General features: G+C 44.4%; 2 protein-coding genes across 4 annotated transcripts in view; both read left to right on the forward strand.

Annotated features, from left to right (window-relative positions):
* LOC122540170 (TLC domain-containing protein 4-B-like) overlaps window positions 1–3,808 on the forward strand; it is a 41,874-nt gene extending 38,066 nt beyond the window's left edge. For all 3 annotated transcript variants that reach the window (XM_043675501.2, XM_043675503.2, XM_043675502.2), the window contains exon 7: window positions 3,499–3,808. In XM_043675501.2, coding sequence (XP_043531436.1) covers window positions 3,499–3,808 — 310 coding nt within the window. The remainder of the gene's footprint in view (window positions 1–3,498) is intronic.
* Window positions 3,809–4,084: 276 nt separating this feature from the next.
* The window catches only part of LOC122540169 (calponin-1), a 65,818-nt gene continuing 44,768 nt past the window's right edge, over window positions 4,085–25,134 (forward strand). Inside the window, exon 1 of the mRNA XM_087983481.1 lies at window positions 4,085–4,172. The gene's annotated coding sequence lies outside the window, so the exon portion shown is untranslated. The remainder of the gene's footprint in view (window positions 4,173–25,134) is intronic.

The raw sequence follows: 25,134 nt of genomic DNA on the forward strand, positions 1-25,134 counted from the left end.
GGAGTGGCGTGAGTCTTCTACTAAGTGTTTTAGTCTTTGGTGTAGCTCCTTGACCAATCTGTAAGTTGGTATTTCAGGATGTGAGACTATGGGTCTGAAGGGGGCTCCTGGTTTGTGAATTTGGCATAAAATTCACTAAAGAGGAGGAAAATAACAACAAACTGCGATTTCTAGATGTCGCAGAGACACGCACGAGAATTCCTAGAAGCATGGCGTTCCAACCAGAACTCTATCTACAAACACGTTGGCTTGGATTCCATTTACCACCCCCTGAGAAAAAGAACCGGAGATGATATCACTGTAGGAAATGATGTCACCACAGGAAATGATGTCACCAACCATAGGAAACTCAAATATATAAATAGAAAGTGGGCTACACCACCAACGCTTCATTTTCAGGCTCACTGAAAATGTTACCTAGTATGGTGATGAAACATCTGAAAACGAACCTTCCAGCTCAGTGAGCAAACCTCCATTCAGAACCTCAACCTGAGCTACAAATCTCAAAACTCTGAATAGTGTAGGTTAGATGGGCTTCAGATTGGTTCCACAGGTCGGCGCATCATCGAGGGCCGAAGGGCCTGTACTGCGTTGTAATGTTCAATGTTCTATAAATTGTCTCCCAAACACATTGTACAGTTCAAAAATCACAGGGACTTGCAATGGCTTTCCTGCAAATATACAGCTGACACATATACAAACAAACAATAACTTGCAATAAAAAGCAGTTTTCACACCATAGACATTGCAAGATATTTCAGACAAGCAAAATCAAGATTTATAGAGGCAAAGCATAAAATATTATGTCAGATGACCACAAACCTGCTGGAAGAGAGAGTTTTCTAAGGAGGTCCTTAAAGAAGAAAAGCAATAGGAAGATAGAGATTTGGGACTCAAAATTGAGAGTTTGGAATTGATGGCATAGCCTGCAAAGGTGAGACCAATGAGTTGTTGAATGTGTATGAGACAAGAATTAGCTTTTAGGTCTTGGAGGGCATTAGATTGGAGAACTTTAGAGAGATGGGGAAGTGTATGAACACAAGGTTGAGAATTTTTAAGTCCATATATCTCAACATCAGGAGATAATGTCAGCTAAAAAGCACAAGGAAGACTCATGAACAGGACTTTTTAACAATCAAAAAAAAGTGTAATTTATGGAAGATGGTCAGCCAGCAAGGGGATATTGGTGTAGACACCTCTGGTGAGAAAGGTGGGATGAGGGTACAGCAGCAAATTGGTAAGGTCATGTTAGGAGTGGAAGTAAGGAGTCTTGGTGATGGAGTGGACTTTAGTTAGAAGCTCAGACACCAAAGTTATGAATGCCCAGTTCAGAGATTGAGATGTGATATTGAAAGGAATAGAATTCTTAAGAGGGCCTTATGGGATAGTCGCTAAGAGGCTGTTTCCCCTTACTAGAATAGATAATAGTTTCAGGATAGAGGTCACCTCATTAAGGACTGAATCGAGGAGAATTTCAGAGTTCCAGACTGAGATCAAATGATTATTGGGGTATAAGGAAACAGGAAGGGAGAGTGGAGTGGAGTTGAGGTGGGGACATGCCCTGCTGTTACTGAATTCATGGCTCACTAAGGTTATAAGAAGTTAAAAATCACACAACACCAGGTTATAGTCCAACAGGTTTAATTGGAAGCACACTAGCTTTCGGAGCGTCGCTCCTTCATCAGGTGTCGTACAATCGTGTACTCCACAACCACCTGATGAAAAAGCAGCACTCTGCAAGCTCGTGCTTCCAATTAAACCTGTTGGGCTACAACCTAGTGTTGTGTGATTTTTAACTTGTACACCCCAGTCCAACACTGGCATCTCCAAATCATAAGGTTGTAAGGGCATTCTTGCTCCAATTTCATGTACTCAGTCTCAAATAGTGGCCACGGAAGGAGGTGGAATCTGTGACCAGAGAACAGGGTATGTGATGACAATTACCTCAATCTTCCCAATGTTTCATCAGTAGAAAGTCCAGCAGAATTTCCAGCCCCATATGGAGTATGGTGTTGCTAAGCAGTCTGACAACATAGGCCTTAGAGGGGATGAGCAAGGAAAGCATGTCATCAGTGGACATGGGGATTCCCATGTATTTTTGAATAATGTTGCCAAAAGGAAATATATATATAAAATATCAACCCTTTGCAGCAGAGGCGGTAGAGAAATTTTTAATTTGTTGAGGTGAAAAAGAATCTGTTCTCTGAAGTTCAGTGGTAAATATATCTAACAGTGGGTTAGATAAGGAAAATACATTCTACTGACTGAAGGAGGAGGATGGTTTAGTCAGGAGTATGAGCATTTAAATGTTAGGGAGGGATCGTGCTCACAAAGATCACTCTCACAAGCTTCCCAAGTATAATCTGGTGTGTGTGTGTGTCTGGTGCTGCCTCTGTTGCTGGATGGTGTATGCCTGGTGCTGCCTCTGGTGCTGGGAGGTGTGTGTCTGGGGCTGGGAGGTGTGTGTCTGGGGCTGCCTCTGGTGTAGGAGGTGTGTGTCTGGGGCTGCCTCTGGTGCTGGGAGGTGTGTGTCTGGGGCTGCCTCTGGTGCTGGGAGGTGTGTGTCTGGGGCTGGGTGGTGTGTGTCTGGTGCTGCCTCTGGTGCTGGGAGGTGTGTGTCTGGGGCTGCCTCTGGTGCTGGGAGGTGTGTGTCTGGGGCTGCCTCTGGTGTAGGAGGTGTGTGTCTGGGGCTGCCTCTGGTGCTGGGAGGTGTGTGTCTGGGGCTGCCTCTGGTGCTGGGAGGTGTGTGTCTGGGGCTGCCTCTGGTGCTGGGAGGTGTGTGTCTGGGGCTGCCTCTGGTGCTGGGAGGTGTGTGTCTGGGGCTGCCTCTGGTGCTGGGAGGTGTGTGTCTGGGGCTGCCTCTGGTGCTGGGAGGTGTGTGTCTGGGGCTGCCTCTGGTGCTGGGAGGTGTGTGTCTGGGGCTGCCTCTGGTGCTGGGAGGTGTGTGTCTGGGGCTGCCTCTGGTGCTGGGAGGTGTGTGTCTGGGGCTGCCTCTGGTGCTGGGAGGTGTGTGTCTGGGGCTGCCTCTGGTGCTGGGAGGTGTGTGTCTGGGGCTGCCTCTGGTGCTGGGAGGTGTGTGTCTGGGGCTGCCTCTGGTGCTGGGAGGTGTGTGTCTGGGGCTGCCTCTGGTGCTGGGAGGTGTGTGTCTGGGGCTGCCTCTGGTGCTGGGAGGTGTGTGTCTGGGGCTGCCTCTGGTGCTGGGAGGTGTGTGTCTGGGGCTGCCTCTGGTGCTGGGAGGTGTGTGTCTGGGGCTGCCTCTGGTGCTGGGAGGTGTGTGTCTGGGGCTGCCTCTGGTGCTGGGAGGTGTGTGTCTGGGGCTGCCTCTGGTGCTGGGTGGTGTGTGTCTGGTGCTGGGTGGTGTGTGTCTGGTGCTGGGTGGTGTGTGTCTGGTGCTGGGTGGTGTGTGTCTGGGGCTGGGTGGTGTGTGTCTGGGGCTGCCTCTGGTGCTGGGAGGTCTGTGTATCACTGAACGATAATGCACTCTGTGTTTAAGTGCAGGTGGTTCTTTGAGGTTCTGCGGTTCCCCAGAAATGCCCGGTTGGTTGTGTTGAATGGTGTCGCCATGACTGTGAGCTTCTTCCTTGTGCGCATTGCTGTGATTCCGTCCTACTACCTTCAAATGGTTTCTACCTTTGGGACAGCAGCCTTCCACCGCCTGGGCCTTGGGCCACAGTGTGCTTGGATCATTTCCAGTGTTGTTCTGGATATTCTTAACACAGTCTGGATGTACAAAATCGCCAAAGGGTGCTGGAAAATTCTGTTTACATCCCAGAAGCACCGGAAAGCTGAACTCAGTGAGAGTTTATAGAGAAGTAGCAGGTTTTCCAGGTTAAGTCCTTTCTGCTGAAACTTTAATCAATCAATCTACATCAAATCCGCACTCTTGAAAACTTACAATTATGTTTGAAATTTTTGAAATAAATCTGTTAATGTTTTATTATGTAACATTGCAACTGAGACATTGAGGAGATTGAAAATGGCACAATTTTGTAATTAGTCTTAGATTTGTATAAACTGAGCTATGTAATTTGTTCAGTCATTGTCAGAAACTAATCATCAATTCTTCGTCTGTCTGTAACAATAAGGACAATGCCTCAAGATTGGAAAGTGCCTAAGAGCCAACCTGGGTCAAGCTCTCCAGTGCTGGCCTAGACAGACATCTGGATCAAAAGGTTTGTGGCTCAGCAGAAACTGCTTTGTAGAATTGCTTCACCCACATCCTTCCAGACTGTGCTAATTGAGCAAAGGTTAACCAAAAAAAGTTGTCAATGTTCAGTGTATATCTCCTTACGTGTGCCAGTTTTTCCATTTACTTCTGTGAGTCTCACTATTCTTTCAAGCGCGACTGGTGCCTTTCTCTGTTATTCCAGATTACACGACACCCTCCTTGAGTCCTTGATATGTATCAGCAGCTCCTGTTTTGCTAGGCCCCTCAGATTAAGGAATTCAAATTATTTCCTCTCTCTCACCCTCTCAATGTCTGTGCATATACTTGTATGAGAGTGAGCATTGTGAGCGTTATTAGAGAGTTGTGTGTAAGAGCGGTGTATATGTGTTTCTGAAAGACAACAATGAGAAGATGACCAGGTAATCTGATTTACTGGTGTTGGTTGAAAATTAAACATCAACAGATAGCAGAGATAACTTGCCTTCTCTTAATGTGGTGGGATCATCTTTGTGTACTGAGAGGGCAGTAGGAGATTGGTTCAACATTTTGACTGTAAAAGAGTACTGACAGTGCAGCTCCCTCAGCATTAGGCTGGAATGTTAGCCTAGATAATGTGTTGAAGTTCTGGGAGTGGGAGCCAGACACTCAGCCTCATAATTTGGGGGAGGGGGGAGCTACCAGAGAGCTATGGCTCAAAGTCATCGTTAAACCTAGACAGATCAGACTCAGAATTTATTTAAAATAACTAAATAAGTCTTACAATTTGAATCTCCTTTATTAATGGTTTGAGTTATCTGATTATTAAAATAAGGATTTTTAGGAACAGAAAAGGGCTATTTAACCCAATAGATACATTCCCTTTTTTTATGGACTGATTCTTCCTATTTACTCTTTTACCACATTCAGCAGTTTCTGCTCTCCAAAGAAACACATCTAATTTCCCTGGTCACCCCAGAGATTGGCTATTAAAAATATCATACTCTGCTTTATTTTAACCAAATCAGCTAGTGTAATCCCATTCCCCACAAATTTCTATAACTTCAGTTTAACTGGTAAATACATTTATGAAATGCATCTATTTAATGAATCAGAATCAAATTGCATCATTAATTGTTGTCCACTCAACTAGTTAGTGTAAATGGGTTACAGTTTGATCATAGATTTGTAAAGACTAAGTTATTCCTAATGCGTTTTTTTTAGGAAATCGCTAACATAGTACTGTAGTTAGGAATCACTTATAGTTCTATTTAAATGGAATTTCAGAAAACATACAAAGGATTCCATGTAAAAGGAAAGTGTATGGAATTGGAAACAACTTATTGGCTTGGATAAAAATTGGGTAGAGGTAGGGGAGAGAAAAGGATAAAAAATACATACTCAAATTGGCGGGTGTCCCCCAGGATTCTGGGGTCTCCAGCTAGGTAACATCAGTGAGCCTCTGTTGAAGCACTAGTGTACTGTCCTGCTTTCTATTTGTGTGTCTTGGTCTGTTAAGGTGGGTGATATCATTTCTGGTTCTTTTTCTCAGAGGTTGGTAAGTGGGATCCAAATTGATGTGTTTATTGATGGAGTTCCGCTTTGAATGCCAGGCCTCTAGGAATTCCCGTGCATGTCTCTGTTTAGCCTGTCCTAGGATGGATGTATTGTCCCAGTCAAAGTGGTGACCTCCTTTATAAAAGCAAATCACCGCGGATGCTGGAATCTGAAACCAAAAGAGAAAATGCAGGAAAATCTCAGCAAATCTGGCAGCACCTGTAAGGAGAGAAAAGAGCTGGCGTTTCGAGTCTAACTGACCCTTTGTCAAAGCTTTGACAAAGGGTCAGTTAGACTCGAAACGTCAGTTCTTTTCTCTCCTTACAGATGCTGTCAGATTTGCTGAGATTTTCCAGGGTTTTCTCTTTTGGTGTCCTCCTTTATCTGTGTGTAAGGATACTATTGATAGCTGGTCATGACCTTTGGTGGCTAGTTGGTGTTCATGTATCCTGGTGGCTATTTTCCTGCCTGTATGCCTGACGTAGTCTTTGTTATAGTCCTTGCAGGGTATTTTGGAAATAATATTCATTTTGCTGGTTGTTAGTACAGGGTCAGTTAGGTTCATCAGTAGCTGTTTGTGTGTTGGTAGGTTTCTGGGCTGCCATGATGCTAAATGGTCAATGTAGTCTGGTTGTCATCTCCAAGATGTCTTTGATGTATGGACTTGTGGCTAGAGTCTCTGGGCATGTTGTGTCTTCTTGTTTGAGTTTGTTGTGTATTACATATCCTCCCTCCCAAAACCACTTTTACAACTTCCATTATAACTAGTCCTTTGGTTCCAAATCCTTCACTTGTAAGCTAATTATCTCCTCCCAGCTTCTATAATCTGCATTAATCAGATTCTACTCTGTCACATTCCTCTCTTTGCTGTTCACAGACAAATGTAAAATCTAATCCTTGTCTTTAAATAGCAAATTTTCCTCATGCTGTTACCAATATTAATTGTTCAACTAACATCACATAACCACTACTACTGTGTTATTGCTGTTCCTTACACTACATGGTAAGTATCAGTCAGACTTTCCACTGATACACTGGCCAAATAATCTTCAACAAAGACGATTAACCTGCTACATAAATATGAAGGGTTAATGACAACAAATTTTTAAACTGAGAAAGTTATTTTCTCCCTTTTTTTTTGAGCTTCCTCACTTTCAATTTAATCTTTTAGGTTATATCAGATTTTTACTCATCGGTTCTCTAACCATATACACATCCAACCCATTTATGATTTAATCTCTACCATGGATCTGGTAATAGGCAGACCCTGAATCCACACCAGCCAGAACATGAATCAAATGTTGTGCTATTGGCATCAACATGATTCTCACTAGCCATCCTGCCAACCAGCTCCCCGAGGAGTCCAGGTTGCTGTTGCAGCTTGCACCATGCTGTCTTATGTTGTAACCTGTAGCTAAGGACAGTGGTGGAAGCCCCAGTGTCCTTTCTATCATGTGGCTGACCAGGAATCTCTCCCACTCTTACCATCTGCTATTGGCATGAGTTGCATTTACAAATTTACAAATTGATAATCAACCTGTTGGCGACATTGTGAAAACACCTTCTTTATGACAGAATAAAATTAGGTAAAACATTGGAATTAATAGAATTAAAGAAGTAACAAATCTGTAAAATGATATGGCTGGGAAATAGGAATAATGGTTGGGTACTCAAAATGGCAAGATGTGAACAGTGGTGTCCCACAAGGATCTGTGTTAGGGCCTCAATTTATTTATTAACAACTTGGATAATGGCACTGAAGATTAACACAAAGTTAGGCAGCATTATAGAAAATGTAAAAGATAACTCAAAGTTACAAAGGGATACTGATAGACTTGGTGAATGGGCAAAACTGTGTTGGATGGAGTTCAGTGTAAACCAGGATGAACTTATCCATTTTGGATCAAGAAAGGAGATGGTATGGAATTAATACAGCAGAGGGCTTAAGAGACTTGTAGGGGGAGGGTGGGGGTGGGGGTTGGTGGGGGTGGGGGTTGGTGTGGGGGGGGGGGGGGGGTCGGATGCATATATCTTTAAAATGCCACAAACAGATGCATAAAATAATGAAGAAAACTAATGGAATGCTCAGGGACATTACTGACCCTGGCATCAGGGAGGCAATAACCACCACCACCCCAGAAAAAAAGTGTCCAAAGCAATACTTGTTTGGCATGGGAATGGCATTGGGTACTCCCACGCTGCCAACTCATGCTTACTCGTCTTCCTGGTGGTCACCCAACTCTTTTCTGTCCACCACCTCATTGGTGGTGTGACCAGCTCATTGAATATACTATCCACACTATTCTCAGCCTCATGAATGCTCCATAGTGAGTCTAGGCCCTCCATGCAGCAAATCAGGAGCTGCAATTGAACACACTTCCTGCATATGTAATGGAATTGGATACTTGAAATGTCCCTGATTTCCCACTTATTGCAGGAGGAGCATTCCATGGGGCCGAGTTCCCTGCCATTTTGAAACTTCTTGACTAAATCCACCTTATCAACTACAGTCAATAATCCACAACCTTACCCGCTCGTCACCAAACTCAAATCTCTCACTCTCTATTCCTAGCAGACTACGACCAGAAGAAGTACTTTATTTCTCTCCAGAAACTACTCACTCAGTATGTAAACCTGGTTCCTGAGCAGCCAAGCCTAGATCACTATTTGAGTCCTGACATCACCTCCAGGACTCTAGTCTGTTGATGTTCACCCCCAGGTTCAGTTCCTTCACCTTGTCGCTGCTCGGACTGACCTTGCTCCTCTGGTATTTATCCTGCTGCTGCTGTTCACCCCCAGGTTCATTCTCCCTTGCTGCTGTCGCTGCCCGGACTGACCTTGCTCCTCTGGTATTTATCCTGCTGCTGCTGTTCACCCCCAGGTTCACTCTCCCTTGCTGCTGTCGCTGCCCGGACTGACTTTGCTCCTCTGGTATTTATCCTGCTGTTGCTGTTCAACCCCAGGTTCACTCTCCCTTGCTGCTGTCGCTGCCCGGACTGACCTTGCTCCTCTGATATTTATCCTGCTGCCGCTGTTCACCCACAGGTTCACTCTTCCTTGCTGTTGTCGCTGCTCGGCCTGACCATTGTCTGAGAATTAGGGCCAGACTGTTCAGGAGAGATGTTAGGAAGCATTTCTACACACAGAGGGTAGTAGATGTTTGGCACTCTCTACCAAAATGTCAGTGGATGCAGGATCAGTTCTTCATTTTGTATCTCAATTGAACAAAGGTGCTAAGAGATATGGACCAAGGGTAAGTAAATGGAATTAGGCCACAGATCAGCCATGATCACATTGAATGGCTGCCTCTCCTATTCCTAAATTCCTATGACCACGAGTCCTGAATGTGACATTAATCCAGAGATGGTATGCTACAACTGTGCCACATGACCTCCTCACCTTGGAATCTTACATACTGCTTTTGTTAAAAACCTGCAAGTTCCTCTCCAAGCCACTCGCCCCCCTGACTTGGAAATATATTGCTCTTCCTTCACAGTCGTTGGGTCAAAATCCTGGAATTCCCTCCCTAATGCCATTGTGTGTCAACTCACAGTAAGTGGACTGCAGTGATTCAAGAAGGCAGCTCACCTTCTTGGGCAACTAGGGATGGGCTATCAATGCTGGCTGGCCAGCAACACCCAAGTTCCACAAATGAATTTTTAAAAATCTTCAACCAACAAAGAAAACAACACACTACCATTGAATTCCAGTTACTTGGGGTGTCAGTCTATTCCATGAGCATGCTATTTTATATATTGACTGTGCCAGTACTTCTAGATGAGAAAACCCAGCTCTTTGTACATTACCACCTGTTTCAAACACTGCACTTGCCATGTTCTTGTAATTGGGCCTCATGCCAATGGCTTTATAATGGACTGACATATTGAATTTGTCGATAATCCTGTTGAATATTAGGATTCGTGTTATTATGTCCATAGCAATCCAAAATAACTGTGTACTTATTCGTTCCTACACTTGCCTCAGATACAACCCCCTATTGGAAAGGGATTTGTAATTTTCCTGCACATGGTGTGAAAAGATTGATATCACAGAAGTTTTACGGAATGGACAGCCATTTGGACTAGTTTGCCTACACAAGCTCATTAAATGAGCACCATTACCTAATGCCAATCTCCTGTTTTCCCATACCCTTTCGAACTATTTTTATCCAAATAATCTCCCAAAGCTCTCTTGACTACCTCAATTAAACCTGCCACCACTACATTTTCAGGCAGTGCATTCCATACCCTAACTACCAACTGTAGGAGAAAGTATTTCCTTTTGCTAATCACTTTAATTCTATGCACTCTTCATGAACAGGAATAGTTTCTCATCAAAACATATTGAATTCTTAAGGGGCTTGACAGGGTAATTGTTGAGAGGATGCTTCCTCATGAAAGAGTCCAGGACCAGGGGTATAGTCTCAGAATAAAGGGCACCAATTTAAGACCGAGATGAGGAGGAATTTCTGCTTTCACAGGGTTGGGAATCTTTGGAACTCCTTGCCACAGAGAACAGAATCCTTGTGTATATTTAAGGCTGAGATAGAATCTTGATCAGTAGAGCAATCAAGGACTATGGGTAAAGGACGGGAAAGTGGACATGAGGAATGTTGGATCAGCCATGATTCTATTGAATGGTGCAGCATGTTCAAGGGCAGAATTGCCTACTCCTGTTGCTGCTACTTATTATTTTATTATGGTCCTATAGTTTTTACCTACTCTATCCAGCTACTCATTATTTTGAAAACCTTGTTCTTTGACTTCTCGCCAAGGAGAACAGTCCCAGCTTCTTTAGTCTATCCTCTCGACTGAGGTTTCTTATTCTTGGAACCATTTCATTTTTGTAAATGGCTTTTACACTTCTGCAATGGATCATTTTGGGATAGTGTTGGGGGATGAGCTGAGAATAGTTCACAGGTCGGCACAACATCGAGGGCTGAAGGGCCTGTTCTGCGCTGTATTGTTCTATGTTCTATGTGTTCACATCTTCACTATAACATGGGACCTACATCTGTACACAATACTGAGGTCTAACAAGTGTCTTCAATTCTGTTAAATTGTTATTTTTTAACAATTAAAGTGTCTTGTATTCAAATAAACCTGGTGTCACAGGCCAGTTTTATAAAATGTTGTATTGAACATCAAAGTTTAAAAAAACTGCAGTTGTTGCCTTTTGTACTGAAATTCTTGAACTGATTGAATAAATTTATTTAAATCCAAAATTTGAGAGTCTGTTGCTGATTTAGATACATTAGGCTGGTTAGGTGAACATTACTGAAGGAATAGGAGGGACAAGCTGAATAGTGTCCAGTGTTATAAGTGACTCTTTAAAGAGATGTTGAGATGTTTTTTTATTCTCAAAGCATCTCTTGGTATTTTTGACCACCGAGAGTAACAGTGGCTTGGAATGGTCATTAAGTTGTTTGGAGCAGCCACATCCAGTATGAATGGTTCTTTGTGTTAGATAACTCCTGAGTTCCTCGTCAATGTAAATGGGATTTCATGAACAATTTTAACCAATTCATCACATTATGGGTCAATTGTTTAGCAAGTGACATATGAAGTACTTGCAGCTGAAAGGAATTATAAACAGAAGCATAATTTCTTCTACTTTAGGAAACGTGTCAGAGAAAATACCTCCCAGAGCCTTTTAAACACTGACCAAATACGGCTAGAGCATCAGTGATAGAATGAACTGAACTGAGGGAAGATGCAGATCCTTAAACTTTTTCAAAGACTGTCTGTTCAAAAGGTACTCTGTATGAGTACATGCAAAATACTTTGCACTACAAGATGAACCTTTTTTCTTCAGCACTGATGATTTTGTTCATAATTGATGTTGTCTGATTGGTAGGAACCTGAATGTTACATTATATCCTGGGAATGTTAGTCTTTGAGGGGTTTGTAAACCACCAACTGACAACATTCATGGTAATGCTTCTGTTACCTCTCGCTCTGAAGGTTGAAGATCTATTTATTTCTTTAAGTTCATGTGGAAGGAACTAAAAAATCAATTTAGATTATCCCAATATTTCCTACCACACACATTTTCTTCCAGTTCCCGGGGCTCAAACAGAATTCCTAGCATCAGTTTATTCTCTCCAAATACAAAAAGTGATTGGGTGAACAAAAAAATGTTTATTCCTGTCTGATGCAAGAATGCAAAGAGAACATTGTTTACAGGGTTACAGGGCAAGTTAGGTAGTAGATGCAAAAAAGAGGCATAGAAATTGACAAGAACAAAGAATAGATTTTGAGGTTTGGGTATACATTAGGAGTCAATAAAGGAGGATCAAGGAATTGATTAAGAATAAAGAAAATTACAGCACAGGAACAGGCCCTTCAGCTTTCCAAGCCTGTGCTGATCCAGATCCTCTATCTAAACCTGTCACCTATTTTCTAAGGGTCTGTATCCCTTTGCTCCCTGCCCATTCATGTATCTGTCTAGATACATCATAAATGACGCTATCGTGCCCACCTCTACCACGTCCATTGGTAATGCATTCCATGCACCCATCGCCCTCATGGTAAAGAACTTTCCATGCATATCTCCCTTAAACATTTCCCCTCTCATGTTGAACTTCAATCAAAGTCCTATACAAATGTAACATGACTTGCCAACTTTAGTACTTAATTCCCCAGCTGATGAAGGAAAGCATGTCATATGCCGCCTTGACCAATCTATCGACCTGTGTTGCCACTTTCAGGGTACAATGGACCTGAATGCCCGAATCTCCCTGTACATCCATTTTCCCTGGGGCTTTTCCATTTATTGTATAGTTCGCACTTGAATTTGATCTTCCAAAATCATCACCTTGCACTTGACCGGATTGAACTCCATCTGCCATTTCTCCGCCCAACTGTCCAATCTATCCATATTCAGCTGCATTCTCTGACAGTCCCCTTCACTATCTGCTACTCCACCAAACTTGCTAATCAGATCAACTATAACTTCTACCAGATCATTATGTATATCACAACAACAGTGGTCTTAACACTGATCCCTGTGGAACACCACTGGTTACAGATCTTCATTTTGAGAAACTCCCTTCCACTACTACTCTCCGTCTCCTGCTGCCCCAGCCAGTTCTCTATTGATCTCGCTAGTGCACCCTGGACCCTATGCAACTTCGCTTTCTCCATCAGCCTACCATGGGGAACCTTATCAAATGCCTTACTGAAGTCCATGTATATGACATCTACATCCCTTTCCCTTATCAATCAATGTTGTCACTACCTCAAAGAATTCTATCAAGTTGTTTAGACATGACCTTCCCTGAACAAAACTATGTTGCTTATCACTGATAAGCCCATTTTTGTCCAAATGGGAATAGGTTCTATCCCTTGTTAATGATATAGAAGATGGTATCAGCAATAACATTAGCAAATTTGCGGATGATACAAAGCTGGGTGGCAGGGTGAAAAGTGATGAGGATGTTAGGAGATTACAGGGTGACCTGGACAAGTTAGGTGAGTGGGCAGATGCATGGCAGATGCAGTTTAATGTGGATAAATGTATGGTTATCCACTTTGGTAGCAAGAACAGGAAGGCAGACTACTACCTCAATGGAATCAATTTATGTAAAGGGGCAGTACAGAGAGATCTGGGTGTTCTTGTACACCAGTCAATGAAGGCAAGCATGCAGGTACAACAGGTAGTGAAGAAGGCTAATAGCATGTTGGTCTTCATAACAAGAGGAATTGAGTATAGAAGCAAAGAGGTTCTTCTGCAGCTGTACAGGGCCCTGGTGAGACCACACCTGGAGTACTGTGTGCAGTTCTGGTCTCCAAATTTGAGAAAAGACATTCTGGCTATTGAGGGAGTGCAGCGTAGGTTCACGAGGTCAATTCCTGGAATGGCAGGATTACCTTACACTGAAAGACTGAAGCGACTGGGCTTGTATACCCTTGAGTTTCGAAGATTGAGAGGGGATCTGATTGAGACGTATAAGATTATGAAAGGATTGGACACTCTGGCAGTAGGAAACATATTTCCACTGATGGGTGAGTGCCGAACCAGAGGACACAGCTTAAAAATACGGGGTAGACCATTTAGGACAGAGCTCAGGAGAAACTTCACCCAGAGAGTGGTGGCTGTGTGGAATGCTCTGCCACAGGGGGCAGTGGAGGCCCAGTCTCTGGATTCATTTAAGAAGGAGTTGGATAGAGCTCTCAAAGATAGTGGAATCAAGGGTTATGGAGATAAGGCAGGAACAGGATACTGATTAGGAATGATCAGCCATGATTATATTGAATGGTGGTGCAGGCTCGAAGGGCTGAATGGCCTACTCCTGCACCTATTGTCTATTGTCGTATCCTCTCCAGTAGCTTCCCTACCACTGACACCAGGCTCACTGGTCTATAAGTACCTGGATTATCCCATCTCCGAATCATGGATTATCCCTGTTACCCTTCTTAAACAAGGGGACGACATTAGTAATTCTCCAGTTTTCAAGACTTCACCTGTGTTCAAGGATGCTGCAAAGATATCTGTTAAGGCCCCAGCTATTTCCTCTCTCACTTCCCTCAATAACCTGTGATAAATCCCATCCAGACCTGGGGACTTGTCCACCTTAATGCCTTTTAGAATACCCAACACTTCCTCCCTCGTAATGCTGACTTGATCGAGAGTAATGAAACATCTATCCCTAACCTCAGCATCCATCATGTCCCTCTCCTCAGTGAATACCGATGCAAAGTACTTGTTAAGAATCTCTGTAGAGGGAGGAAGAAAGCTTCTTCAAGGGATTCGTGAAGAAGGGCTCATGCCCGAAATGTCGATTCTCCTGCTCCTTGGATGCTGCCTGACCTGCTGCGCTTTTCCAGCAACACATTTTCAGCTTGTTAAGAATCTCACCCATTTTCTCTGACTCCAGGCATAAATTTCCTCCTTTGTCCTTGAGTGGGCCAACCCTTTTTCTAGTTACCCTTTTGCTCCCCATATATGAAAAAAAGGCTTTGGGATTTTCCTTCACCCTTTTTGTTAAAGATATCTCATGACCCCTTTTAGCCCTTTTAATTCCTCATTTCAGATTGGTCCTACCTTCCCGATATTCTCCGAAAGCTCTGTCTGTTTTCAGTCACCTAGATCTTATGTATACTTCCTTTTTCCTCTTAGTTAGTTTCACCTGTCATCCATGGATCCCTAATCTTGCCATTTCTATCCCTGCACGGTCATGTCTGTCCTGCATCCAATGCATATCAACTAGACCTCACCACCGAGAACATCTTCCCCTCCCCTTCTGTTTCTGTCTTCCAAAAGGACGAATCCCTTCAACAGTCCTTGGTTTGCGCCACTCTCCTCACCAAACCCCCCGAACCCCCCAGGTATCTTCCACTGCAACCAGAAAAGGTGCAAGTCCTGCCAGTACACTAGCCCCCTCACCTCCATCCAGGATCCCAAACAGTCCTTCCAGATGAGACAGAGGTTCACCGCCTCTATTCTGACCTTGTTCACTGCATCAGGTGCTCCCGATGTGGTCTTCTCTACATCAGGGAGATCGAACGTAAATTTAGAGAACAGCTTACCGAGCATCGCAGTTGGGTCCGCAGGGGCCAATTGGAACTCCCAGCTACCGCCCATTTCAATTCCCCTTCCCACTCCGTTTTCGACATGACCATCCTTGGCATCCTGCATTGCCAAAACAAACCACAGTGCAAATTGAAAGAACAATACTTCCATCATCCACCTGAGCAGCCTACAGCCCAGATGACTCAACACTGAGTTCTCTAATTTCAAATAACCTCCCTTCCCATTCCTGACTCCCTTCCCAGCTCCTGCCGCCCCACAAACTCCTCCTTGCCACCAACTAGATTCATTCCTCCCATTTAACCAACCAGGTCATACTTTCTACCTGTCTTCACCTATCCTCACTTCACCACCCTGCCCCCACCATTCCCTTTATCTGCAGCTCCCCCTACACCCTAGCCCGAGTCCTGAAGAAAGGTTACATTCAAAATGTCAATTTCTCCATCTCCTGATGCTGCCTGGCTTGCTGTGAGCTTCCAGCCTCCTGCCTGTCTATTCCGCACTCTAATCAACCTCTCTTTAAAAGCCTCCCACATATCAAATCTGGATTTACCTTCAAACAGCTGCTCCCAATCCACATCCCCCAGCTCCTGCTGAATTCTTCTGTAGTTGGCGTTCCCCCAGTTTAGCACTCTTCCTTTTGGACCACTCTCGTCTTTGACCATGAGTATTCTAAAACTTATGGAATTGTGATCACCACTCCCAAAGTAATCCCCTACTGAAACTTCACCCACCTGGCTGGACTCATTCCCCAACACCAAGTCCAGTATGGCCCCTTACTGAGTTGAACAATTTACATACTGCTGTATAAGATCCTCTTGGATGCCCCTTACAAATTCTGCTCCATCTAGACCTCTAAAGCTAGTGAATTCCAGTCAATGTTGGCTGTGACCTTTTCCCCTTGCACATAGGATGTTGAGGGTGATCTTATAGATATTTATAAAATCATAACATTAATCGGTAAAGATCTTTCTCAAGGATAGGGGAATTCAAAATTAGAGGACATAGTTTTAACATGACGGGGGAAAGATTTATAAGGTAGTTGAGGTGCAGTTTTTCACACAAAGGGTGGAATGAACTGCCGGTTGAAATGGTCGATGAAAATACAGTTTCAACATTTAAGAGACATTTGGCTATGGATACGAATAGAAAGGATTTAGAGGCAAATGGGACTCATTTAGTTTGGGAAACCTCAACAGCATGGACAAGATCGAATGAAGGATCTGTTTCCATGCTGAATGATTCTATAATTCTATGAATGTAACCTTGATAGCAAGGGTTGTCACTCTCCCCTCACCTCTGGAATTCAATTCTTTCGACCATGTTTGAACCAAGGCAACAATGAGGTCAGGAGCTGAGTGTGCTGGTTAAACACAAACTGGCTAATGGAAAGCAAATGCTGTTTGCTAGCGCTGTTGGTGACACCTTCCATCACTTTATTGATGATCAAGAGTAAATTGATAGGATAGTAATTGGCTGCATTGGATTTGTCCTGCTTTTTACATACAGGACAAACCTGGTCAATTTTCTGCATTGTCAGGTAGATATCAGTGTTGTAGCTGTATGGAACAGATTAGCTAGGTGAACAGCATGTTCTGGATCACAAATCTTCAGTACTATTGCTGGACTGTTGTCAAGGCCTATAACCTTTGTTGATACCACATGGACTGAATCAAATTGGCTGAGACTGGTATCTATAATGCTGGAGACCACTGAAGGCAGCAAAGATTAATCATCCAGTTGGCACTTTCAGTTGAAAATTGCTGCAAAAGCTACAACCTTAACTTTTCGACTGATGCGCTGGGCTCTTCCATCATTGAGGATGGGGATCTTTGTGGATCCTCCTCCTCCAGTGAGTGGTTTAATCATCCATCACCATTCCCAACTGGATGTGACAGGACTGCAGAGCTTCCATTTGATCTGTTGATTGTGGCATTGCTTAGGTATGTCTATGACTTGCTGCTTATTCTGTTTGGCATACAACTGGTCGTTTGTTAGCTTCACCAGATTGACATCTCATCTTCAAGTATGCCTGATGCTGCTCCTAGGAGAAATTGTGGACTGCAGATGCTGGAGATCAGAGTTAAAAAGTGTCTCCACAAGGATTATGCGGTGGTCACTCTTACTGATACTGTCATGGACAGATGCATCTGTATCCAGCAGATTGGTAAAGATGAGGTCAAGTTTTTTTCCCCCTCTTGTTGGTTACCTCAGCACCTGCTGCAGACCCAGTCTAGCAGCTTGTCCTTTAGGACCCAACCACTCGATCAGTAATGCAGCTGTCAATCCACTCTTGGTGGTAAACATTGAAATCCCCCGTCCAGAGGACATTGTGTGCCCTTGCCATCCTCAGTACTTCCTTCAAGTGTTGTGTAATGAGACAGGAATAACAAATGACCTCTTAATTAGGGATCCTCTTTGAAGGAGCGATCGCAGTGTGGCTGAATTTAGAATACGGATGGAGAGTATGAAGATAAGATCTAATAGCAGAGTCCTGTGCTTAAACAAGAGAGACTACAATAGAATGAAGGAGGACTTGGCTAAAGTAGACTGGGAACAAAGATTTTTATGGTGGGACAGTTGACAAGCAGCGGAGGACTTTCAAAGCAATTTTTCAAAGTACTTTGCAAAAGTATATTCCAGTGAAAGGAAGGACTGTAAGAAAGGAGTAATATGCCATGGGTGTCGAAGGAAGTAAGGGAGGCTATTAAAGAGCACGGAAAATGGAGCCGAGTCCAAGAAAAGATTAGCCATAATCTTATTGAGTGGCAGAGCAGGCTCGAAGAGCCAGATAGCCTACTCCTTCTCATAGTTGTTACGTTCTTATGTTCAAAATGGAGGAGTACTGATTCATCAGCCAAGGGAGGACAGCACGTGGTAATCTGCAGGAGGTTTCCTTGTCATGTTTAATCTGAAGCCATGAGACTTCATGGAGCCCACGGTCAATGCTAAGGACTCCCAAGAGAACACCGTCCCAAATATATACCATGGTGCTTCTACCATTGCTGGTTATATCCTACCAGTGGGTCAGGATCAGGGCATATCCATGGATAGTGATCATGATGTCTGGGACATTGGCTGTGAAGAATGATTCTATGAGTATGACTATGTCAACCTGATTCATCTGTCAAAAAGCTCTCCCAATTTTGGCACAGGCCTCCAGATGTTAGTAAGAAGCGTTTGCAGGGTTGATAGCGCTGTTTCTGCCATTGTCTTTTCCGGTACCTAGGTAAATACCAGATGTTCCATCTGGTTTCATTTCTTTGAGACTTTTGACAATTAATACAACTGAATGGCTTGCTAGGTCATTTCAGAGGGCAATTGAGAATCAACTGCATTGCTGTGGGTCTCAAGTCACATGTAGGCATGGTGAGAATGGCAGATTTCTTTCCCTGAAGGACAAGTGATGAGTTTTTCCAACAATCAACAATGGTTTCATGGTCATCAGTAGATATTTAATTCCAGGTACCTTTTATTGAATTCACATTCCACCATCTGCTGTGCTGGGATTTGAACCATGTTCCCCAGAACTTTAGCTGATAATAACACTAGGCCATTGCCTCCAGCATGATTATTACAGTGGGATATAGGAAAATGTAGCAAGTTGTTTCCAAAATTGGCTCAGTCACAGGAAACAAAGGATAATGGTCAATGGACATTTTTATAAATGGAAAGCTTTTTGATGGTGTTCTGCAGGGTTACTATTTGTTTTTGTGATATACATTTAAGATTTAAACTTCAGTGTGGGAGGGATGATTGGGAAATTTGAAGATAACACAAGAATTGGCTGGGTAGTTCATAGTAAAAAGATGGCTGTCAATTGCAGGAAGATATCAATAACAATGTTCCTCTTGCAACATGTTTGAGGTGAGGGATGCCATGGACGTCCCTGCTGATTACACTTGCAGGAAGTGCACCCATCTCCAGCTCCTCCAAGACTGTGTTAGGGAACTGGAGCTGGAGTTGGATGACCTTAGGATCATTCGGGAGGCAGAGAGGGTCATAGATCGGAACTTTAGGGAAGTAGTAACTCCAAAGATGGCAGATAGATGGGTGACAGTGAGGGGGACTGGGAGGAAGCAGCCAGTGCAGGGACCCCCTGCGGCCGTTCCCCTCAAGAACAAGTATACCGTTTTGGATACTTGTGGGGGGGGGGGGGGGACTTACCAGGGGTAAGTAATGGGGTTCAGGCCTCTGGCACGGAGCCTGTCCCTGTTACTCAGAAGGGAAGGGTTGAGAAGAGCAGAGCAATAGTAATTGGGGACTCGATAGTTCGGGGCACAGATAGGTGGTTTTGTGGGAACGAGAGAGACTCACGTTTGGTATGTTGCCTCCAGGTGCAAGGGTACGTGATGTCTCTGATCGTGTTTTCCGGGTCCTTAAGGGGGAGGGGGAGCAGCCCGAAGTCGTGGTCCACATTGGCACCAATGACATAGGTAGGAGGAGGGCTGAGGATGTTAGGCAGGCTTTCAGGGAGCTAGGTTGGAAGCTCAGAGTTAGAACGAACAGAGTTGTTGTCTCTGGTTTGTTACCCGTGCCACGTGATAGAGAGTTGAGGAATAGGGAGAGAGAACAGTTAAATGCGTGGCTACAGGGATGGTGCAGGAGGGAGGGATTCTGGTATTTGAATAACTGGGGTTCTTTCTGGGGAAGGTGGGACCTCTATAAACAGGACAGTCTACACCTGAACCTGAGGGGCACCAGTATCCTTGGTGGGAGGTTTGCTAGTGCTCTTGGGGGGTGTTTAAACTAACTCTGCAGGGGCATGGGAACCCAGACTGTAGCTTTAGGGTGCAGGACCTGGAGTCTAGGGAGGTTAGGAACATGGCATCAATTTCAAAGGAGGGTGCCTGTAAACAGGAAAGTGGCTTGAAGTGTGTATACTTCAATGCAAGAAGTATACGAAATAAGGTAGGTGAACTTGCAGCGTGGGTTGGTAGCTGGGATTTCAATGTTGTGGCTATTACAGAGACATGGGTAGAACAGGGACGGGATTGGCTGTTGCAGGTTCCAGGGTTTAAATGTTTTAGTAGGGTCAGAGGTGGGGGTAAAAGAGGGGGAGGCGTGGCATTGCTTGTCAAAGATAGTATTACAGCGGTGGAAAGGACGATGGATGAAGACTCGCCATCTGAGGTAGTTTGGGCTGAGGTTAGGAATAGGAAAGGTGAGCTCACCCTGTTAGGAGTTTTTTACAGGCCTCCTAATAGTCCTATAAACGTAGAAGAAAGGATTGCGAGGATGATTCAAGAGAAGAGTGAAAGTAATAGGGTGGTTGTTATGGGGGACTTTAACTTTCCTGATATTGATTAGGAAAGCTATAGCTCAAGTTCGTTAGATGGGTCAGTGTTTGTCCAATGTGTGCAGGAGGGTTTCCTGACACAATATGTAGATAGGCCAACAAGAGGTGAGGCCATACTGGATTTGGTTCTGGGTAACGAACCAGGCCAGGTGTTAGAATTAGAGGTAGGTGAGCACTTTGGGGATAGTGACCATAATTCGGTGACTTTTACTCTAGTGATGGAGAGGGATAAGTGTGCACTACAGGGCAAGAGTTATAGCTGCGGGCAGGGAAATTATGATGCGGTGAGGCATGACTTAGGATGCGTGGCTTGGAAAAGTAGGCTTCAAGGCAAGGGCGTAATTGATATGTGGAGCTTGTTCAAGGAGCAACTACTGAGTGTCCTTGATAAGTATGTACCCGTCAGGCAGGGAGGAAAGGGTCGTGTGAGGGAGCCGTGGTTTAATTTGTGGGCGGCACGGTGGCACAGTGGTTAGCACTGCTGCCTCACAGCGCCTGAGACCCGGGTTCAATTCCCGCCTCAGGCGACTGTGTGGAGTTTGCACATTCTCCCCGTGTCTGCGTGGGTTTCCTCCGGGTGCTCCGGTTTCCTCCCACAATCCCAAAGATGTGCAGGTTAGGTGAATTGACCATGTTAAATTGCCCGTAGAGTTAGGTAATGGATAAAATATAGGGGTATAGGTGGGTTGCGCTTCGGCGGGTCGGTGTGGACTTGTTGGGCCGAAGGGCCTGTTAAAAAGTGGGCGTCACGGTGGCACAGTGGTTAGCACTGCTGCCTCACAGCGCCTGAGACCCGGGTTCAATTCCCGCCTCAGGCAACTGACTGTGTGGAGTTTGCACATTCTCCCCCTGTCTGCGTGGGTTTCCTCCGGGTGCTCCGGTTTCCTCCCACAGTCCAAAGATGTGCAGGTCAGGTGAATTGGCCATGCTAAATTGCCCGTAGTGTTAGATAAGGGGTAAATGTAGGGGTATGGGTGAGTTGCGCTTCGGCGGGGCGGTGTGGACTTGTTGGGCCGAAGGGCCTGTTTCCACACTGTAAGTAATCTAATCTAATCTAATCTAATAAGGAATTGGAATCCCTTGTTAAATGGAAGAGGGCGGCCGATGTAAAGATGAGGCGTGAAGGTTCAATTGGGGCGATTGAGAGTTATAAGGTAGCCAGGAAGGACCTGAAGAGAGAGCTAAGAGCAGCAAGGAGGGAACATGAAAGGTCCTTAGTTGGTAGGATTAGGGAAAACCCTAAGGCTTTCTATAGGTATGTCAGGAATAAAAGAATGACTAGGGTAGGAATAGGTCCAGTCAAGGATAGTAGTGGGAAGTTGCGTGAGGAAGCTGAAGAGATTGGGGAGACACTGAATGAATACTTTTCGTCAGTATTCACTCAGGAACAGGACATTGTTGTCGATGTGAATACTGAGTCACAATTAAGTAGAATGGATGGCTTTGAGGTATGTAGAGAAGAGATGTTGGAAATTCTGGAAAGGGTGAAAATAGATAAGTCCCCTGGGCCTGATGGCATTTATCCTAGGATTCTCTGGGAAGCAAGGGTTGAGATTGCAGAGCCATTGGCCTTGACTTTTATGTCCTCGTTGTCTACAGGAGTAGTGCCAGAAGATTGGAGGCTAGCAAATGTGGTTCCCTTGTTCAAGAAGGGGAGTAGGGATAATCCTAGTAACTATAGGTCGGTGAGTCTCACTTCTGTTGTGGGCAAAGTCTTAGAGAGAATTGTAAGGGATAGGATTTATGAACATCTGGATAGGAATAATGTGATCAAGGATAGTCAGCATGGTTTTGTGAAGGGCAGGTCGTGCCTCACAAACCTTATTGAATTCTTTGAGAAGGTGACTAAGGAGGTGGACGAGGGGAAAGCAGTAGATGTGGTGTATATGGATTTTAGTAAGGCGTTTGATAAGGTTCCCCATGGTAGACTACTGCAAAAAATACGGAGGTATGGCATTGAGGGTGAGTTGGAGGTTTGGATTAGGAGTTGGCTGGCTGGAAGAAGACAGAGGGTAGTAGTTGATGGCAAAGGTTCATCTTGGAGTGCTGCTCTAGCGGTGTTCCGCAAGGATCTGTTTTGGGACCATTGCTGTTTGTCATTTTTATAAATGACCTGGAGGAGGGGTTAGAAGGTTGGGTGAGCAAGTTTGCGGATGATACGAAAGTCGGAGGAGTTGTAGACAGTGAGGAAGGATGTGGCAGGTTACAGCAGGATATAGATAAGCTGCAGAACTGGGCAGAAAGGTGGCAAATGGAGTTCAATGTAGCTAAGTGTAAGGTGATTCACTTTGGTAAGAGTAACAAAAAGATGGGGTACTGGGCTAATGGTCGGATACTTGGTAGTGTGGATGAGCAGAGGGATCTTGGTGTCCATGTACACAGATCTTTGAAAGTTGCCACCCAGGTAAATAGTGCGGTGAAGAAGGCATATGGCGTACTGGCTTTTATTGGTAGAGGAATTGAGTTCCTGAGTCCTGAGGTCATGTTGCAGTTGTATAAGACTCTGGTGCGGCCACATCTGGAGTATTGTGTGCAGTTTTGGTCGCCATACTATAGGAAGGATGTGGAGGCACTGGAACGGGTGCAGAGGAGGTTTACCAGGATGTTGCCTGGTATGGTAGGAAGATCATATGAGGAAAGGCTGAGGCACTTGGGGTTGTTTTCATTGGAGAAAAGAAGGTTTAGGGGTGACTTGATAGAGGTGTACAAGATGATTAGGGGTTTAGATAGGGTCGATAGTGAAAATCTTTTTCCACGTATGGAGTCAGCTATTACAAGGGGGCATAGCTTTAAATTAAGGGGGGGTAGGTATAGGACAGATGTTAGGGGTAGGTTCTTTACTCAGCGAGTCGTGAGTTCATGGAATGCCCTGCCAGTAGCAGTGGTGGACTCTCCCTCATTATGGGCATTTAAGCGGGCATTGGATAGGCATATGGAGGATAGTGGGCTAGTGTAGGTTAGGTGGGCTTGGATCGGCGCAACACGAGGGCCGAAGGGCCTGTACTGCGCTGTATTCTTCTATGTTCTATAACACAGAAATGTAGAAAATAGGAACAGAAGTACGCCATTTGGCCCTGCAAGCCTGCTCCCTATTCAATATGATCATAGTTGATCATCCAACTCAGTAAACTGTCCCCATTTTTGCCTCATACCCTACCATTTGATTCCTTTAGCCCTACAAATTGTATCTAACCATAAAATTGGACAGAATCAACATGGGCTTATAAAAGCTCAATCATATTTGACAAATTGGTTGAAGATTTTTAGACACTATAATTAACAGAACTGATAATTACTTAATTACTTGAAGTCATAATTTCTGGTTCCCATCCTGGTTCAAATTCAAAATGGGAAATGTGAGGATGGAGCAGCTTGTTTCATGTAATTTGCCAGTGTTCAAACGGACAGGGAGGTCAGAGGATGTGCCCAGAAAAGACAGAGATTGGTTGCTGGTAGCACTGTCTCGGACAGTCATAATCAGAGGCAAGGAGTCATAGAATCATAGAGCTGTACAGCATGGAAACAGACCCTTTGGTTCAATTTGTCCATGTCAACTAGATAACCTAAATAATTCTAGTCCAATTTTGGTGGTATTAGGCAACAACTTTCAAAAGCTAATTGGAGGTAGATGTTCGCAGGTAAAGGGACGGCTGGAAAATGGGAAGCCTTCAGAAATTAGATAATGAGAGTCCAGAGGAAGTATATTCCTGTCAGGGTGAAAGGAAAGGCTGGTAGGTGTAGGGAATGCTGGATGACTAAAGAAATTGAGGGTTTGGTTAAGAAAAAGAAGGAAGCATATGTCAGGTATAGACAGGATAGATCGAGTGAATCCTTAGAAGAGTACAAAGGCTGTAGGAGTGTACTTAAGAGGGAAATCAGGAGGGCAAAAAGGGGAAATGAGATAGCTTTGGCAAATAGAGTTAAGGAGAATCCAAAGGGTTTTTACAAATGCATTAAGGACAAAGGGATAACTGGGGAGAGAATAGGGCCCCTCAAAGATCAGCAAGGCAGCCTTTGTGTGGAGCCGCAGGAGATGGGGGAGATACTAAACAGGTATTTTGCGTCAGTATTTACTGTGGAAGAGAATATGGAAGATATAGAATGTAGGGAAATAGATGGTGATTTTGAAAACTGTCCATATTACAGAGGAGGAAATGTTGGATGTCTTGAAACGTGTAAAAGTGGATAAATCCTCAGGACCTGATCAGATGTACCCGAAAACTCTGTGGGAAGCTAGGGAAGTGATTGCTGTGCTTCTTACTGAGATATTTGTGTCATTGATAGTCACAGGTGAGGTGCTGGAAGACTGGAGGTTGGCTAACGTGGTGCTACTGTTTAAGAAGGGCGGTAAGGACAAGTCAGAAACTAAAGACCAGTGAGCCTGACATCAGTGGTGGGCAAGTTGTTGGAGGGAATCCTGAGGGACAGGATGTACACGTATTTGGATTGGCAAGGCCTAATTAGGGATAGTCAACATGGCTTTGTGTGTGGGAAACCATATCTCACAAACTTGATTGAGTTTTTTGAAGAAGTAACAAGGAGGATTGATGAGGGCAGAGCGGCAGATGTGATCTATATGGACTTCAGTAAGGCATTCGACAAG

This window comes from Chiloscyllium plagiosum, unplaced genomic scaffold (assembly GCF_037043375.1).
Source record: "Chiloscyllium plagiosum isolate Xiang-an unplaced genomic scaffold, Cpla_swu_hap1 HiC_scaffold_45, whole genome shotgun sequence".
NCBI classification, from domain to species: domain Eukaryota; kingdom Metazoa; phylum Chordata; class Chondrichthyes; order Orectolobiformes; family Hemiscylliidae; genus Chiloscyllium; species Chiloscyllium plagiosum.